This window comes from Clupea harengus, chromosome 3, assembly GCF_900700415.2.
Source record: "Clupea harengus chromosome 3, Ch_v2.0.2, whole genome shotgun sequence".
Taxonomy (NCBI): domain Eukaryota; kingdom Metazoa; phylum Chordata; class Actinopteri; order Clupeiformes; family Clupeidae; genus Clupea; species Clupea harengus.
This window is the reverse complement of record NC_045154.1, coordinates 26798574-26814299: the sequence shown is the minus strand read 5'-3', so window position 1 is coordinate 26814299 and position 15726 is coordinate 26798574. Positions and strand designations below refer to the sequence as shown.

At 44.3% G+C, this 15726-nt stretch overlaps 1 protein-coding gene across 1 annotated transcript in view; it reads left to right on the top strand.

The window, feature by feature from the left end:
• The window catches only part of LOC105908782 (A disintegrin and metalloproteinase with thrombospondin motifs 20), an 81063-nt gene extending 73514 nt beyond the window's left edge, over positions 1–7549 (top strand). Inside the window, exons 30-39 of the mRNA XM_031565208.2 lie at positions 47–220; positions 1566–1736; positions 2064–2267; positions 2750–2879; positions 4603–4697; positions 4814–4908; positions 5111–5244; positions 6396–6487; positions 7069–7173; positions 7293–7549. Coding sequence (XP_031421068.1) covers positions 47–220; positions 1566–1736; positions 2064–2267; positions 2750–2879; positions 4603–4697; positions 4814–4908; positions 5111–5244; positions 6396–6487; positions 7069–7173; positions 7293–7382 — 1290 coding nt within the window. The 3' untranslated portion in view covers positions 7383–7549. The remainder of the gene's footprint in view (positions 1–46; positions 221–1565; positions 1737–2063; positions 2268–2749; positions 2880–4602; positions 4698–4813; positions 4909–5110; positions 5245–6395; positions 6488–7068; positions 7174–7292) is intronic.
• Positions 7550–15726: the final 8177 nt, after the last annotated feature.

Sequence of the window (15726 nt, the reverse complement as noted above, 5' to 3'; positions counted from 1 at the left end):
TGTGTGTGTGTGTGTGTGTGTGTGTGTGTGTGTGTGTGTGTACCAGTGTTCCGTTACTTGTGGAATCGGAGTCCAGAGCAGAGAGGTGTATTGCCGCCTGAAGGGCACTGGTCGAGTCTCTGAGGATCTGTGCGACGCCCGCCTGCGGCCAGCCACTGGCCAGCCTTGCCTGTCCCCAGACTGCCACCATCACATGTGGGCAGCAGAGGAGTGGCACGACGTGAGTATTCATAGAACGCCACTCTCAGTTCTCAGTCTAGTCAGGTTTTGAGGTTTTTCTATCCATCAGACATCAAACAGCCTGGCGCTCACCGCGCTGTACGCTGCCTCTTGTTTTGTCTGCTCTGCCCTGAGGTTTGAATGGCGGCCAGTGGGAGACGCTTCCCTCTCTAGCCCAGCGGGCCGGTGGATCTGGATCCCGTCTTTCATGCAGACGTCCCGGGTTTAAAGGGATGTCTGCAGGCGTCACCATATGGCCACATGTGGTAGCGAGAGGATTTCTGGAAGAGGTTTTGGAAGCCATGCCATTCCAGCCGGCTCATCCCGGCCTGCCGTTAAAGTTTTATCGCTCAGATCGTAATTTTGTTCATTCATTAATTGGCAGACCACAGGTCCTACTGTGCACATTTAATTAATATCAGTCATTAGCTTTGTGTGGGGCTGAGAGCTTTTAATTGCGCCATTAAAGACGGTTATTGCCAGTGTTCCCAGAGACCCCCGCTGGGCAGACAAAGAGAATAGAAGTGGAGTAGGAGAGAGAGAGAGAGAAAATGGCTGAACTAGAGGTGCAGGAAGGAGGCCCATTTCTCCCTGGATCAGAGCTGTGGGCTTAAATGATAAGATCATCATGTGATAACATCATCACAGAAGAGGAGCTCAAAGCGCTGATGAGTATCTACACTAGATTGTGAATGGGGTGATGTCAGCGGGCCCAGAGAGTCTTTTCTTTCCTTCCCTTTTCATCTTGTGTGTGTGTGTGTGTGTGTGTGTCTCAGCTGTGTCTTCAGGGCTTAGGACACAAAAGAGGAGCACCATGTAGGGACTTCTAATGAATTAGTGTCTCTTTTGATGTGCCAACCTCCCCCAAGCGTCTGACCCTGTATGCTAGAGGAACTGTATATGTGGTGAGATGCCATCTCGATCACAGTAGGCATGCTGTCATGTGCTTATGCTTTTTCCATCAGACAAGCGTCTGGTAAATTATGCTCTTTTCCACTTAATTATTATCAACAGAATTATCAGCAACAGTCATTTATGATGCATTCATATTGTTCTTCATATTCCACTTATCGCCTTCTTATCTTTATATGACCTTACCTGGCAGCTGCAGAGGCTGTGGCTTACAAATTATACAGCACTGCCCTCTGTGGTCATACAATGCTACTACAAGTCATCCATACAAATGGCTCATTGACACATATAGGCAACGGCCTGTGTGTGTGTGTCAGCTTTGCTTAAGAAAAGTGTTGTTTCTTTTGATTTAGACCATTTTGCACAGTAGCATGGCTAATTATAAGCCACATGACTGTTGTTAAGCATGTTTTGTCTGTGTGTTTCCCATCTAGTGTAATGCAACATGTGGCGAGGGGCTGAGGAGCCGAAATGTTTTGTGCGTGGACACGAGAATGAACCCTGTTCCCAACAGCATGTGTGACCCCTTAACAAAGCCCCCCTTGCACCAGCCCTGTCACAGAGCTGCCTGCGAGTACATGTGGATGACAGGAGCATGGACACAGGTTAGCCAGCCCGTCAGTGTGTTCCGCCCTCATCGGCCAGCCCGTCAGTGTGTTCCGCCCTCATTGGGTCCCTCTACACTTCTCTCAGCTCTCTAGATCTCTCTCATTTAAGTATTAGCCTGATCTACCATGTCATGTTGTGCTCATCAGATACTTACAAAAGCCAGTGTCTAACTTCACTGTGCGCAATGGCTCAAGAGCAAGCAGAGATCTTAAACCTGGAGCTATGGATCCACAAGAACATATAGACATTTAAAATGTTAACATTATTTATCCAATGCGTTTGTCTTTTTGTTCAGGCAGTCAATGTGTCCATGTTTATTGCAGTGTTCAGCCAGCTGTGGCATTGGGTATCAGCGAAGGATGGTGTCCTGTTCAGCGGTGCCCTCATCCACCGACCCACGGCCCTACACTGCCGAGGCTCTCTCCGCCCACTCCCAGTGCCCAGGGCCCCAGCCTCTGGACACCCAGCAGTGCCGTATCAGGGAGTGTCCGGCCACCCTTCACTGGAAAGTTGGCCCATGGAGCAAAGTACGTAAAGGGGTTTGCGCGAGTCGGTCTTGGGTTCAGACATCCCGTTTCAGGGGTAGTTGAAGTCCAATTTGTTTTAAATCTGCAAAGTGATGTTACCTAACCATGAAACAGTTTCAGCATTTTTCCCTGGTCTGTAAGAAGAAGTAATGTCAAAACCCAAATCATCTCTGCTACTTCTCTGACTGTGAAAGTAAGAGTGATGTTTTCTCCCTGGTCTGTAAGAAGAAGTAATGTCAAAACCCAAATCATCTCTGCTACTTCTCTGACTGTGAAAGTAAGAGTGATGTTTTCTCCCTGGTCTGTAAGAAGAAGTAATGTCAAAACCCAAATCATCTCTGCTATTTCTCTGACTGTGAAAGTAAGAGTGATGTTTTCTCCCTGGTCTGTAAGAAGAAGTAATGTCAAAACCCAAATCATCTCTGCTACTTCTCTGACTGTGAAAGTAAGAGCGATGTTTTCTCCCTCTCTCTGCCTGTCAGTGCTCTCAGACATGCGGCGCTGGGGTGATGGAACGCTGGGTGGAATGCCTGACCTCCAAACACCTCCCCTCCAAGGCCTGCAGTCCGTCCGAGAGGCCTGAGTCCAGAGCCGCCTGCCGCCTGAGAGAATGTGAGCCACACAGAGAGCTAGCTGCACAGACACCACCCCATGAGCCTTTTCCTGCTGCTCTCTGAAGTACACTCACCGTAGCGTAGATCTGACGGTGTCAGCTGTTGCTATGTTTTTTTAGTGCATTGAGGAATGTCCTTTGTAATGAAACTAAATTGACTGTGTAGGGACGCCAGTCGGGGAACTGATCGCGTTTTCAGGAAGTCAGCATATTTTGGATGTCAGCACATTGAGTGTAATTTAAGCATCGACTCGGCCCCCCCTTCCGCAGCAAATAGTCTTTGAAGCAATAAATACCGCCACGGTCCTTCCGCTGGGTCGAAGGGCTGATAACAGTGAGAGGAGAACATGGCTGCTCTCACAGGATCTGTTCGAGCGGGCTTCACTTTTGACCCCTGTGAGTGGAGGGCCGTGTGCCAGGGTTCGCAGGTTCACTCCCCACGTTTCAGGATGTTTAGACACGGCTCGGGGAATCCACTGGAGCATTGGTCCCTAATTTCTCCCCCTCCAAGTCGAGCATAAGTGAAATTAAAATGATATGCTCGGGCTGCGGCGACCTCGGCAAACTCAAGTATGAATGCCAATCAGGGAACGGGAAGGATCTCTCCGTGAACCACGTAGAAATAGCAAAGGGGGGAAACAAATAAACAGAGATTTCCTCTGTTGAGAGAACAGGGGGGGAACACACACACAAAAGCCTAATCATCATCTTGCGCATGTGCATTCAGACAACACTCACACCACACCCACACACAAAGAAAGATAGAAACAGGAGATCCTGGAAGCTACAAACGTATTTCCTTTTTTATATAGTGCCAATAACAATTATCAAATCAAAGTATTTGTTGTCGAACATCTTAGCTAGTGGGTATACAACGTGCTCATAATGATACTATTACAAGGATAAGCAGAACAAAGAAGCTGAAAACTATATCAATAATGGCATGTGTGTATATTTGGGTAAATAGGTTGGCCTACAGTATGTATCATAAGCAGAGTAGAATTTGTGCACAATAGTTTGGTGGGAATGGGCAGCTGTGAGCAGAGGGTTTCTGCAGGTAGATCAGGTAGATCGGGTGGGAATGGGCAGCTGTAAGCAGAGGGTTTCTGCAGGTAGATCAGGTAGATCGGGTGGTAATGGGCAGCTGTGAGCAGAGGGTTTCTGCAGGTAGATCAGGTAGATCGGGTGGGAATGGGCAGCTGTGAGCAGAGGGTTTCTGCAGGTAGATCAGGTAGATCGGGTGGGAATGGGCAGCTGTGAGCAGAGGGTTTCTGCAGGTAGATCAGGTAGATCGGGTGGGAATGGGCAGCTGTGAGCGGAGGGTTTCTGCAGGTAGATGGGGTGGAAAGACTGCGGCAGCATTCCACACTGGAGATGGAAGAGAATAGGGTGGGAGGGGTAGAAAAGAGACAAAGTGAGTAGACAGAGCTACGTTGCCTTATATGTGTATATGTAATTATAGGCTATGGTGGTGTGGAACAATGTGATCACAGCCATCGGTATTTGCAGGTAAAAGTCCTACTACATGGGAGAGAACAGATGACTGTTTAGAAACAGAATATCAGTCACACACACACACACACACACAACACACACACACACACAAAAAGTTATCCCTTTGTAAAATGTGAACCATATTTTTTGTGAACAAATGTTCCATCTGCGCTGAGAATGTTGTAGGCCTACTGCAGTTCTCATGTTGTATCTCTGGACTCATCTCAGGTGAGGTGTTCTCAACTTGCCGAGAGGTCCAGATCAGGGAAGGCTTGAGGAAAGATGGGGAACACTACCTGAAAGTCAAATCCAGGATCCTGCAGGTCTGTGGTCAACACGTCTATCTACTCTACGAGTTAATCTAAGTTACCCTTCACACACACACGGCACTTTGATTGCAATGCATCATGGTCTTACTGAGCACAATTCTTTTTTTTAGATCTATTGTGCTGAAATGCACACCAGCTTCCCAAAGGAGTACGTCACACTTCGTAGTGGACAGACAGATAACTTCTCTGAAGTGTATGCGTACAGGTACGTTTAACCGTTTCATTACTGAGGAGTCGGAAGTATACAGTATAACATTACTCGCACTGCCCTTGTCTTGTCCTTCGTCGTGTAGGTTTACTAAGTATTGTCTGTTATTTTTGATAGTATCATATTGTTCTTACTGTCTACATTTTGTCCATAGCATAGTCTCTACGGTTGTCCCTGACCCCTTCATTTGCACCGACAGGCTCCAGAACCCATTTGAATGCCCATTTAATGGCAGCAGAAGGCAGGACTGCCAGTGCAGGAACGACTACCCGGCAGCGGGCTACACGCTCTTCAGCAGGGTGCGGCTGGACATCAGCTCCATGCGGATAATAAGTGAGTCATTACGGAGCCGTATCCTCGCAACTCACCGGTAATGATTCCACGCGGTGGGGATGTTTTACCGTCCACTCCACCCCACCCTTATCTCTGCTGCATGTCTCTGCCCAGGCCCCCCAGTGTTCAACATGGGCATTACCAAAGCTGGACTACACACATACACGCAATCCCTCCTGCCTCCTTCTGTTTTCAGGCCTGCGGCTTGGCCATTGAAGCCGATTATGGTCACCTCATCAGGGCAGAACGTTAAATGCAAACACACACACACACACACAAACTTGCACACATGCACACACACACACACACACACACACACACACACACACACACACACACACACACACACACACACACACACACACATACACACAAACATGCACACATGCACACACACATACACACAATGACTGTGAAATGCAACTCTTGGCAGCCATAATGGCTTATTAGCTGAGGTGGCCCCACCTTGGCCCTGGTGGCGTGGCGTGTCTTTCGTTAGCGCATATGTGACGCGTGGGGGGGATTAGCGGTGATTAGCCGTGAGTAGGAAGGCTACTTTCTGCACGGGGAAGGGCAAGTGGAACCACTTTCAGACCGAGAAAAAAGAAAATGTACAGTCAGTCACACATACACACACACACATACATCCTGATGGCATATGTTCCCACTGAAGCTGCCCTTGTTATGGCACGGTACATGGCACACATCTCCATTTGAGCTGAGGCCGAAAGAGAGAGAGAGAGAGAGAGAGAGAGAGAGAGAGAGAGAGAGAAAGAGACAGAAGGATGGAAAAAAGGAAAGATGAGTAATGAGTTCCAAGGAGAGGTTCAGATGAGGAGCCTGAAGCCTGTTTGGAAAAGACTTGTACAGCAAAAGCAGACCAGGGCAGTGATGCTGCAGGGGGCCCCAGGTTTGACATCCCCCCCCCCCTGTCTGTCTGTACATGCCACACTAGTTTCCATTCCATATTTTTTCCCTTAAGTTGTACTTTTAGTCACAGTGCTTCTCTTCTCTCTCGTCAGTCTCTCTCTGTTATGTTGAGCCGTTGTTTCTCTTCTCTCTCGTCTGTCTGTCTGTCTCTGTTATGTTTCGGACTCAGTGTACACTAAGAGTTGTTTCTTGCTCTTACATGTGGCTATGCTTTGTTGCAGCCACGGACCTGCAGTTCACCCAAACTGTGCTGGGTAGGCCGGTGCCCTTCGCTACGGCGGGGGACTGTTACAGTGCAGCCAAATGCCCTCAGGTAAGACCACCGCCTGCACGCTCAAACCATATGGAGGTGAGGTGGGGGGTGGGGGGGTTACCCAAGGGATAACTGTATCCTATTTCCCCATGTGTCAAACATCGAGCAGCTCAGACTAACATGAGGGGGGTTGCCTGCTTCTGTGCTCAATATGGAGGCGACCACAGTTTTCTCCGAGCCTCATGCTGGGTAAACAAAACATTTTTGAGAAAGAGAAGTGCTAAGAGATTCGTTGGGCACAGTTATGAAAGCACTTAGAAAGATTGTCTTCCCTGGGATTTGCAGAAGTGTATGAAATGGATCTGGAGCTGTCAGAGTTAAGTTTGCCCCCCACTCAACACCTCCATCCCCTGGGCTGGTGGAAAGAATATGCACTGACTTTGCCTTGAGGTGGATGTGAGAACAGATTTGAAGCATGTGTGGGCAGACCTCAGCCTGCTTATGTGTGGGCAGACCTCAGCCTGCTTATAGAGTCATGTCCACGGTTTTTTTTATCCACTATAGATATTTGGAATTGTTGGAATTGTCCTCTTGGTAGTTTATCCCAGTGATTTAAAACTTGTCTGTTATTGATTCCACAGGGCCAGTTTAGTATAAACCTCACCGGAACTGGACTGCAGGTCGCCGAGGCAACCAAATGGGTCTCCCAGGGCAACTATGTCTCAGTTAAGGTGCACAGGTCTGAGGTACGACTGTTTCCATTGGCATCATGCTCGGCATTTACGTGTAAACATCTGTATTCTGTATTTGTGCTCTCTCCTCAACCCTGGATTCTTACCCATGGTTTTATGGTGTTTTGACACAGGACGGCACCAGAATCTATGGCCGCTGTGGCGGCTTCTGTGGGAAGTGCATCCCCCACCCGCACTCTGGCCTCCTTGTCCAAGTCCAGTGAGGGTCGGTGTCTGACCTTGTCCCATGCCAGTCCAGAGGCGCCGAGACAGAGACACCCCTCTACAGGGCTCCGTGAACCCATCTGTCTGACTTGAACTCCCTCATCACCCTCCGCCCAGCAGCTATGGTACTGTGAAGTCTGAGGACCCGTGAGCCGTGATAGGCACCCCCCCCCCCCCCCCCCCCCCCCCCCTCCCTCGACAGAACCAGCGCACTCTGAAGACGGGCCAACTTCCCCTTCGCAACCCCGCTCTAATGCTTCTAATGGTTACCAAATGCGTCCGTGTGTCAGAATATGAAAAGCAGACTCGGCACTGCTTTGTGACAGCAACTCTCCCCCGTCCGACTCGCCCACCCTCTTTGGTTTCACCTGGTGGCTCATCTTAATGGGTCTTGATGTCAAGACTTGGTACGGATCGGAAGAGTGTCTTGTGTCAAGTCATGAAGTCGGGTTTCTTATCTTCTTCAGTTACTTTTGGTGATGCAATGGAAAATCCCTAAGAGCAATCTATTCTAACAGTTTCCTGAAAAAATAGAAACCAAACCAACTACAGAATGTCTTTAGAACTGGCACACAGCATGCAAAATGGGATTTAATCTAATTTTCATGTATGTGGTTGTCACAACTGTGATACATACAAGCAGTTTATCTGAGGCTGTACCAATGGAATAGTAGCTTTAGTCAACTTTAGGGGAATCGTAAGGAATATTTGGTGAAATCCTTTTCCTAGTATGGAAGAATGAATAGTTCCACACTTTCTGTGGACTAAAGTGTGCCACATCTACTTGCTGACAAAGTGAGGTGTAGTGATCGTACTTCAAATGAAGTCTCAGTCTAGAACATATGTCTGTCTAGGTCCTGAAGTAGCAATAGAAAAATGAATATATAAATGAATTTACAGAGTTAGGGTATATACAGAACTGAAGCTGGTTATTACTCAAGATAAAGCCTGTAGTGGGTTTGTAGGTCTGATCAGCTTCAGAAATGTCTACATTCTACTGTAACTGGTGCCTGTGTATTTCTGTATACTTGTGTGCCTGTGTACACACGTCATAACCACTTTCCAGACTTGCCTTACTTCAAAGGTGAAGTGTCCTCAGCCCTCCGTCGTTTGTCTTCAGAGTAAAGGTCACTGGAGTTTGATGGCTACTGAGAGACTCTCTGAGAAAACTGGCTGACCAACTAGCTGAGTATCAGTGTGTGCTTTCAGGCAGATTTTCCAGAGATAAACCTCTGTAGGGATTGAAACACAGAAGATGTGCTCTGGAAAACCTCAAATCAGACATTGTTTAGTAAAGTCACATTACTGTAGAGACATTGATTCGGACATGGTGCTTTTCTAAGAATTTGTTAGGACAAACACACTGGCTGATAATCAGCTAATAATCCGTCCTCTGGAATTTTTTGGATGTTGTGTTATTTCTGTGGAACATTATACATTGGTTATACTCTTTACATTTCACACTGCCTTTAGTGTTTTGATTAAAACACACATACTATGTCAAGTGCTCCGTTCTCAGATTAGAGTAGAAGGAACAATTCAGTGAATCCAGATTTATTCCAGGTTCTTTTTCCAGAGCACATCTGATGCGAACCCTGCTCCCAGGTGCATGCCACCCTACCTCTCTCAAGCATGGATGTCCATGAAATGTATTTGATTGTATTGTCAACTATTTATGTTTGATCATATTTATTCTGTAATTATATGTAGATATATTCATGTTCACAGTGCTACGACTACTACTAATAGAGTCCTGTACAGGAACCGTATTACTGTATATTGTCTAGTGTTTTATAACCAATAACCTGCGATGGAATTGTACATGGTGCTCTTTACTTTACTACTGAAATTACCTCGCATCTAGAGGTCAGGTACTGACATTTGAAATTCAGCTGTTGCAGAGCCTCCTTTTTTTACTGAGCAGGTTTGGCATTTGGACTCCTCATAATTACAAGCCTGCTTTGTGTCGTGGATGCTTTCCTGTGCACGTAAGACTCCTCCCTGTGCACAAGCCACAATGTTCCCAGATTCCATGGCAACAGCTCTCCATATGTAGTCAAAAAGAAAAGAAAAAAGAGGAAAAAAAAGCAATCTTGCTTGAAGGTGCTGAAAAGCATTGGGGTGGATTGGGTTTCAGCCTGTTTAGAGGGCGAATCCACATAATGAAAAACACCACCACTGCTCTCTTTGAGGAATGGAGAATGCAGAGGCATGGCCAGCATGACAACACAAAAGGCATGGATAGGTTTGCAGAATGTCCAGTGGTTGTAAAAGAAGATCATTTCATGGCCTGAGACAATCAACTGTAACACAGTGGTACTGCACTGATCTTCATCCGGCCAGTCCATTCTGCTTTTGAAAATGCATTAACTACTGAAACTTTAAGAGGCATATTTGGCAGCAAGACCTGACTAGTATATGGGAATTAAGCTTTATCCAAAGTATTGTAGTTGCAGAATAGGATGCTTATTCAAGGAACTGTAGAGACCGAAACTCGCTGAGCAGCTAGAAACCCTTTGGCTATCATTATATTTTTGATAGGCAATTGATCTATGAGGTCTGTATCAGAAATTAAAAGATTACTTGACGCACTATGTGCCATAAAATGTGTAGAAATTTTAAACAGTTTCTTTTTTTTCCCATTAACAAAAGATTTTGTAACTTTTGTGAATTGTTTTTGTGTATTGTTTTATTTTTTTGAATATCCATACTTGAAATGCAAGCAGTATGTTTAATCTAAAGAGGGCATTGTGGCTGAACGATACAAAGGTTGTACAAAGCATGTGTGCCACATATAATCCAAAGATGTTTAAAGAATCATATTTACTTTTATGTACAATATGTAGTGTTAATGAAATCATTATGGTGCTATGGATTAAAAAGAATAAGGAAGTGCCGATATTTTGTAGGTCTTGCTGCTGTACTAACATTGATTATGAAATAAATAACAATAAAATATTTTAGAACTTTTCAATGTGTCCTTAAAATAGTTTTTTTGGTTGGATGCTATGAAGAACTGAATGGCCGTTATGAGCTGTGGTCAGCACATGTGCAGTGTGGGGATCATTTGTAAACACACACCACTTGTCACCTCTGGAGGGTGACGGTGTATAGTCCTTTGGCCAAACTACAGTCAAGCTGAGAGACATGAGATGCTGAGGCATTCATTCTACAGTTTTACAAGCAGCTTTAGAGGCTGACATTTTATCTCTTGTTGGCATTGTGTTTTTGAAAAGTATTTGCAGTATATGTTTTCTATATCCAATGTTTATTTGTCACAAATATGACCAACTTCATTGTTTTCTGTCCTTCCTGCTTTGTCATAATCCAGATCCTCCAATGTAATTGGCCTATTAAATGGGAGTGAGAGTGGGAGGTCAAACAGTGCGAATGCAGGCAAGCTATCAAGAAACTCCATGTGGATTATGTTAGTGTTCCAGGTGGTATTTCCATGAGCACAAACACATCCAAACATGCAAACCCCCAACAACACCACCACCACCTCCACCAATGGCACACTCACACATACACACGAGGGCTGAACGTGAAACAAACTGAATTCTAATTTCAAGTGCCCAGCTGGAGCAGTCAGAACTAATGTGAGTCAGGGTGTGAAGTGAGATCATTCCCTTTGAACGTGCTCACATGCCATTGAAATTGTGTTGTCACACCAATCAAGGCAGAAATGGATACACAGCTGAAACGGGATACACTGATTTAAAAGCCATATATTGTTTACAAAGAGGGAGATTTAATGCAATGAAACACAATATGGGCCCTGGTGGGAACTCTTTATGGTGCACAGAAAAGTTATACATGTTGATGCCAGTTCATTTTCCTACAAAGACCACATATAGGAAAAGTATAAGAAGTATACAATAAACGCCGCCCAAGGTCTTAAGAAAGGTGTTATTGTAGTCCTATTTCCAATCCACGAGAATTGAGGAATGCCCTTCGGAGGTTCTGGGAACAGAGCCATCTTGCTGAATGTAGACTTGCAGACTAGGAACTAACAGATATGGTGGCATGCAAAAGCACTGGTCAAAATTTCTGTTACTGTGAATTGCTAAGCAATTAAAAGATGATCTGATTTACAAAAGGTTTAAAGTTAAAGATGACATGTTTCTTTAATATTTTAAGAAAGATTACTTTTTTATTTCCATCTTTTACAGTTTCAAAATAACAAAAAAAGGAAAAGGGCCTGAAGCAAAGGTTCGGCCACCCTGCATTGAAACATTCCCTTTGGCAAGTATCACAGCTTGTGAAAGACCGCTCAAGCCGGCCATCTCACGATGTGGGATGTAGGCTTCTGGATCGTGGTTGCAGGTAGTCAGGAGAACACACAGCGCAGGAGACAGTGGCTTTCTCATAAAAATACAGCTGTATATTTATTTACAACAGGGACTCAAACCCCAAAACATATATACAAAAAACCAAGGGACGTGAACCCCAAAATCATAAGCACATACACCAGGGTAATCCCAACCCCAAAACAAAGAAACATACCCTGAACAAAACTAAAGCTATTAAAACAGACAAGGTCCAACTGTGTCGCACAGGTTTCGTCTAGGACCTTGTCTCAGCTTCTTGCAGCCTGTTCAGTCTGTCCCTCGAACAACAATGAGTGCGCCTTTTAAGAGTGGCAGCACCAGAATTGGACCCATCCACAGGTGCCGGGGAACAAAGTGAGAAGGGGGAGGGACTTCACCTTTTCACACAGCTTGTAAACGTTTTGTAGCCAGGTAAGTGTCTTTCAATTCTCGTTTGGGTGGTTTTCACCCATTCTTCCTTGTGAAAGGTTTCTAGTTCTGTGAAATGCTTGGGCCATCTTACATGCACCGCTCTTTTGAGGTCGAGCCACACATTTTCAATGATGCTTTTGTCAGGGGACTGTGAGGGCCATTGCAAAACCTTCAGCCTGTGCCTCTTGAGGTTGTCCATTGTGGATTTTTAGATGTATTTAGGGTCATGCATGTTGTAAAAGCCATCCTCTTTTCATCTTCAGCTTTTTTTCAGACGGTGTGTTGTTTGCTTCCAGAATTTTCTGGTTTTTAATTTAATTAATTCTTCCGTCTACCAGTGAAATGTTCCCCGTGCCACTGGCTGTAACTCAAGCCACAAGCTTAACAGTTGGAGAGGTGCATCCTTTTCTCCCGAAACATACCTTTTGGTCATTGCGGCCAAAAAGTTTGATTTTAACTTTATCAATCCATAAGACTTGTTCCATTGCAAACTTCTGACACTGAATTTTCTGGTGAGGACGCATGAAAGGTTTTCTTCTAATGAGTCTTCCATGTAGAACGTATTTGTGCAGGTGTCGCTGCACAGTAGAACAGGACACCACCACTCCAGAATCTGATCAATCTTCCTGAAGGTCTTTTGCAGTTAGGCGGGGGTTGGATTTGCCTTTCTAGTAATCCTGAGGTCTTCCAGACCTCAACTTGACCTCCACCGTTCCTATGAACCGCCATTTCTTAATGACATTACGAACAGAGGAAACACCTACCTAAAAACGCTTTGCTCTCTTCTTCCCTTCTCCTGCTTCCTGGGCATCAATTATTTCCATTTTCAGAGAGCTGGGCAGCTGCTTAGAGGATTTTTGGGACAGGGTTTGGTGAGTCAGGGTATTTATAAAGCTTTGACATTTTCACCACCTGGCCTTCCCTAATGATGACTGTGAATAAGCCATGGCCCTGACAAGCTATTTCAGGTCTGAGACCTTGGGGAAAGGAGTGCCCAGATTTTAACACGGTGCTTCTTTTCCTTTTTTCACGCTTAAATTGTCCTCCACCAAAATAGTACACTAATCTTGCTTAAAATGTTGAAATGAATGTTTCATCTTTAACTGTATGCCTTTTGGAGATTCAGTTCACTTAACTATTCACAGTAACAGACATTTTGACCCAAACTTTTGCATGCAACTGTGGCTTCGTTAGAAGTGTGATGTGGGTTGCAAGGACAACAGGAGAACAATTCGGTCTCTAGCCAAATGGAAGCCTCATTCCCTTGCAAATGATTAATTCAGTGGCAATTCTATATTAAACTTTATTGTGGTGGTCATTTTGTAAATGCTATCACTAACACATTATAATATGTGAAGACATATGTTTTTTGGATCTTTTATATTACTTTCAGAAGGTAGTAGGAATTCATAAAGATATTTAGAAGTGTGAAAACAGGAGTGGCAGGATGGTGCTTAAGCCTAGATAAATAGTGCTCTCTGCTGGAGGAAGCTGTTCATGTTTAGCCCCTCAGGATCCTACCTAAAAACAGATGTGAACGTCTTTTGCTAGCAGCAAATTTCCTGGCATGTTATTTGGTTTTGGTTTTGAGCCAGTAAAAAGTTGTAGAATTAGTTTAAATGGTTCACTAAAAAGGGTTAGATATTTCAGATGTGCTTTTCATGGATGATGAAGACAGAACATCAAGATTAAGATTAGTCTATCTTCAGGGGAGTTTGAAATGGATTGTGGAGGCATTTAGTTGTTAAATCACCCCGTTGTACTGTTAAAAAAAGTGCAGGTGTGCATTTGCTGTAGGTGGCATTATGTCATATTTGTGGTTTTAACTAACATTAGGGCTAGTGAAGCGGCTGTGGGTTACTATTTTTCCTCGATCGAACTGAAGTGCCCGTATTCTTGTTCCTCAGTAGATGGCGCCAAAATCACAGGCATTTGTCGGCGCTGTTCAGTTTCTTCACTTCCCAGGTGAATCAATGATTTTGGATCCTGCGTGGGAAAAGTCATTATCAACTGCACTTAATGGTGGACAGTGGCAGCTGATGTGCTGCTTAATTAAATGTCAGCATGTGTCTGACTGAATGTTGATTTTTTGTGCTTGAGGTGGTCTCATCAGTGAGGAATTAGAAAGGGTGGCCTTTTGAGGTCACTATTTACAAAAAATAATAATTATTATTATTATTATGAGAATGCCTTCTGAATTTATCACATACTTAACTTAAAAAGTATAAGCGAGTGAGAGGCAGACTGAATGTCGTCAACCTTAGGCAGTTCAAGTTTAGACCACTAGATGGGGATACCACCAACTGTATGTGTCATAACACATAACACGTTTTCTTTTCTCACAAGAAACCCTATATCTGTCCCTCTCCCCAAGGGGAGCTGCTTTTGGACTTGAATTGCTCACAGTTACTAAAGCTTGACAACAATCTTGGCAAAATGTATAACAAGGAGTATTTTTGTGGATGCTCAAGCACATTACTAGTAGCACTGATTATAACCACTTTGCACATTAATAAAGATGGTAAGAAAAAGCGTAGGACATGGCATCAACCTGACGGCAACCTTAATTCTTGGTTTACGGTACTCTGAAACTATCCTTAGAGGGGTCAGCATAGACTGAGTAGATAAGGCTTATATTTTGCCTTGTACTTTAGAGTTAACTGTACAGCAGTGCAAACTGTGCTCTCTTCAGCCCCAAATATGTGTGTTAGCAGGGGCCAGGCGAAGGGCCGCAGGAGAGCAAATATCTGACATAGGTAGTGCGTCATGTGTTACAGTGATGGTGATGTTGGGCTGGCAACAATAACACCATCTGTCAAATCATCAGCCCATAGAGGACTCTGTACAATGACATGCCAAATGAGGATGAACAGACTCGGCATTTGATAGATGGTGGTAAGATATGAGATGGTTGTCCCAATTTGGTTAAATTGGTCTATACTCAATCATTAAAGATGGACCATCTATCTAACCCTAAGTTTGAAAGAACTGATATGATAGGTCAAACGAGGTCATTACAGATTTTTTAGTATGTCATGATTTTGTAGATTTTGATGGAGTTGTAGATAATAGAAATGCGTACTTGTTTGTTGCTGCAGTACAAACAAGTAATTGGAGCACACAATCGCACATTATGACATGCTGACTAATCTTTTTGATTTTGTGAACTGAATAAAGAGATTTGTAGACTTTTGAAGCTTTATATTACTAGTATATATAATCTAAATCATATTTCACATTTATAATCAGAATGAACCCCTCATAAGCAATAAAGATCAGTTTATAGCCCATCTGAAAGACATTAGTAGTAGTCTTTGGCCTTAAAGGGGTAGTGTTGTATAGAACAACACAGGGTAGTCTTTGGCCTTAAAGGGGCTATTAGCAGATACTGAAGCTCAAACATGATGACAGTCTTTTCATCACACATCTTCGAAGTGGTCAGAGACTACATGTTTATTGCCTGCATTTGAACGTTTTTTTTTGGGTGTTTTGACAAAAAGTGTTATTTTCCTCTCATTCCACTTAGTGACAGCTATGCTACAGTTTTAGCAGTCAACAGAGAGATTGTGCTTATGCTAGTGGCTGTCACACTGCAAGAAGA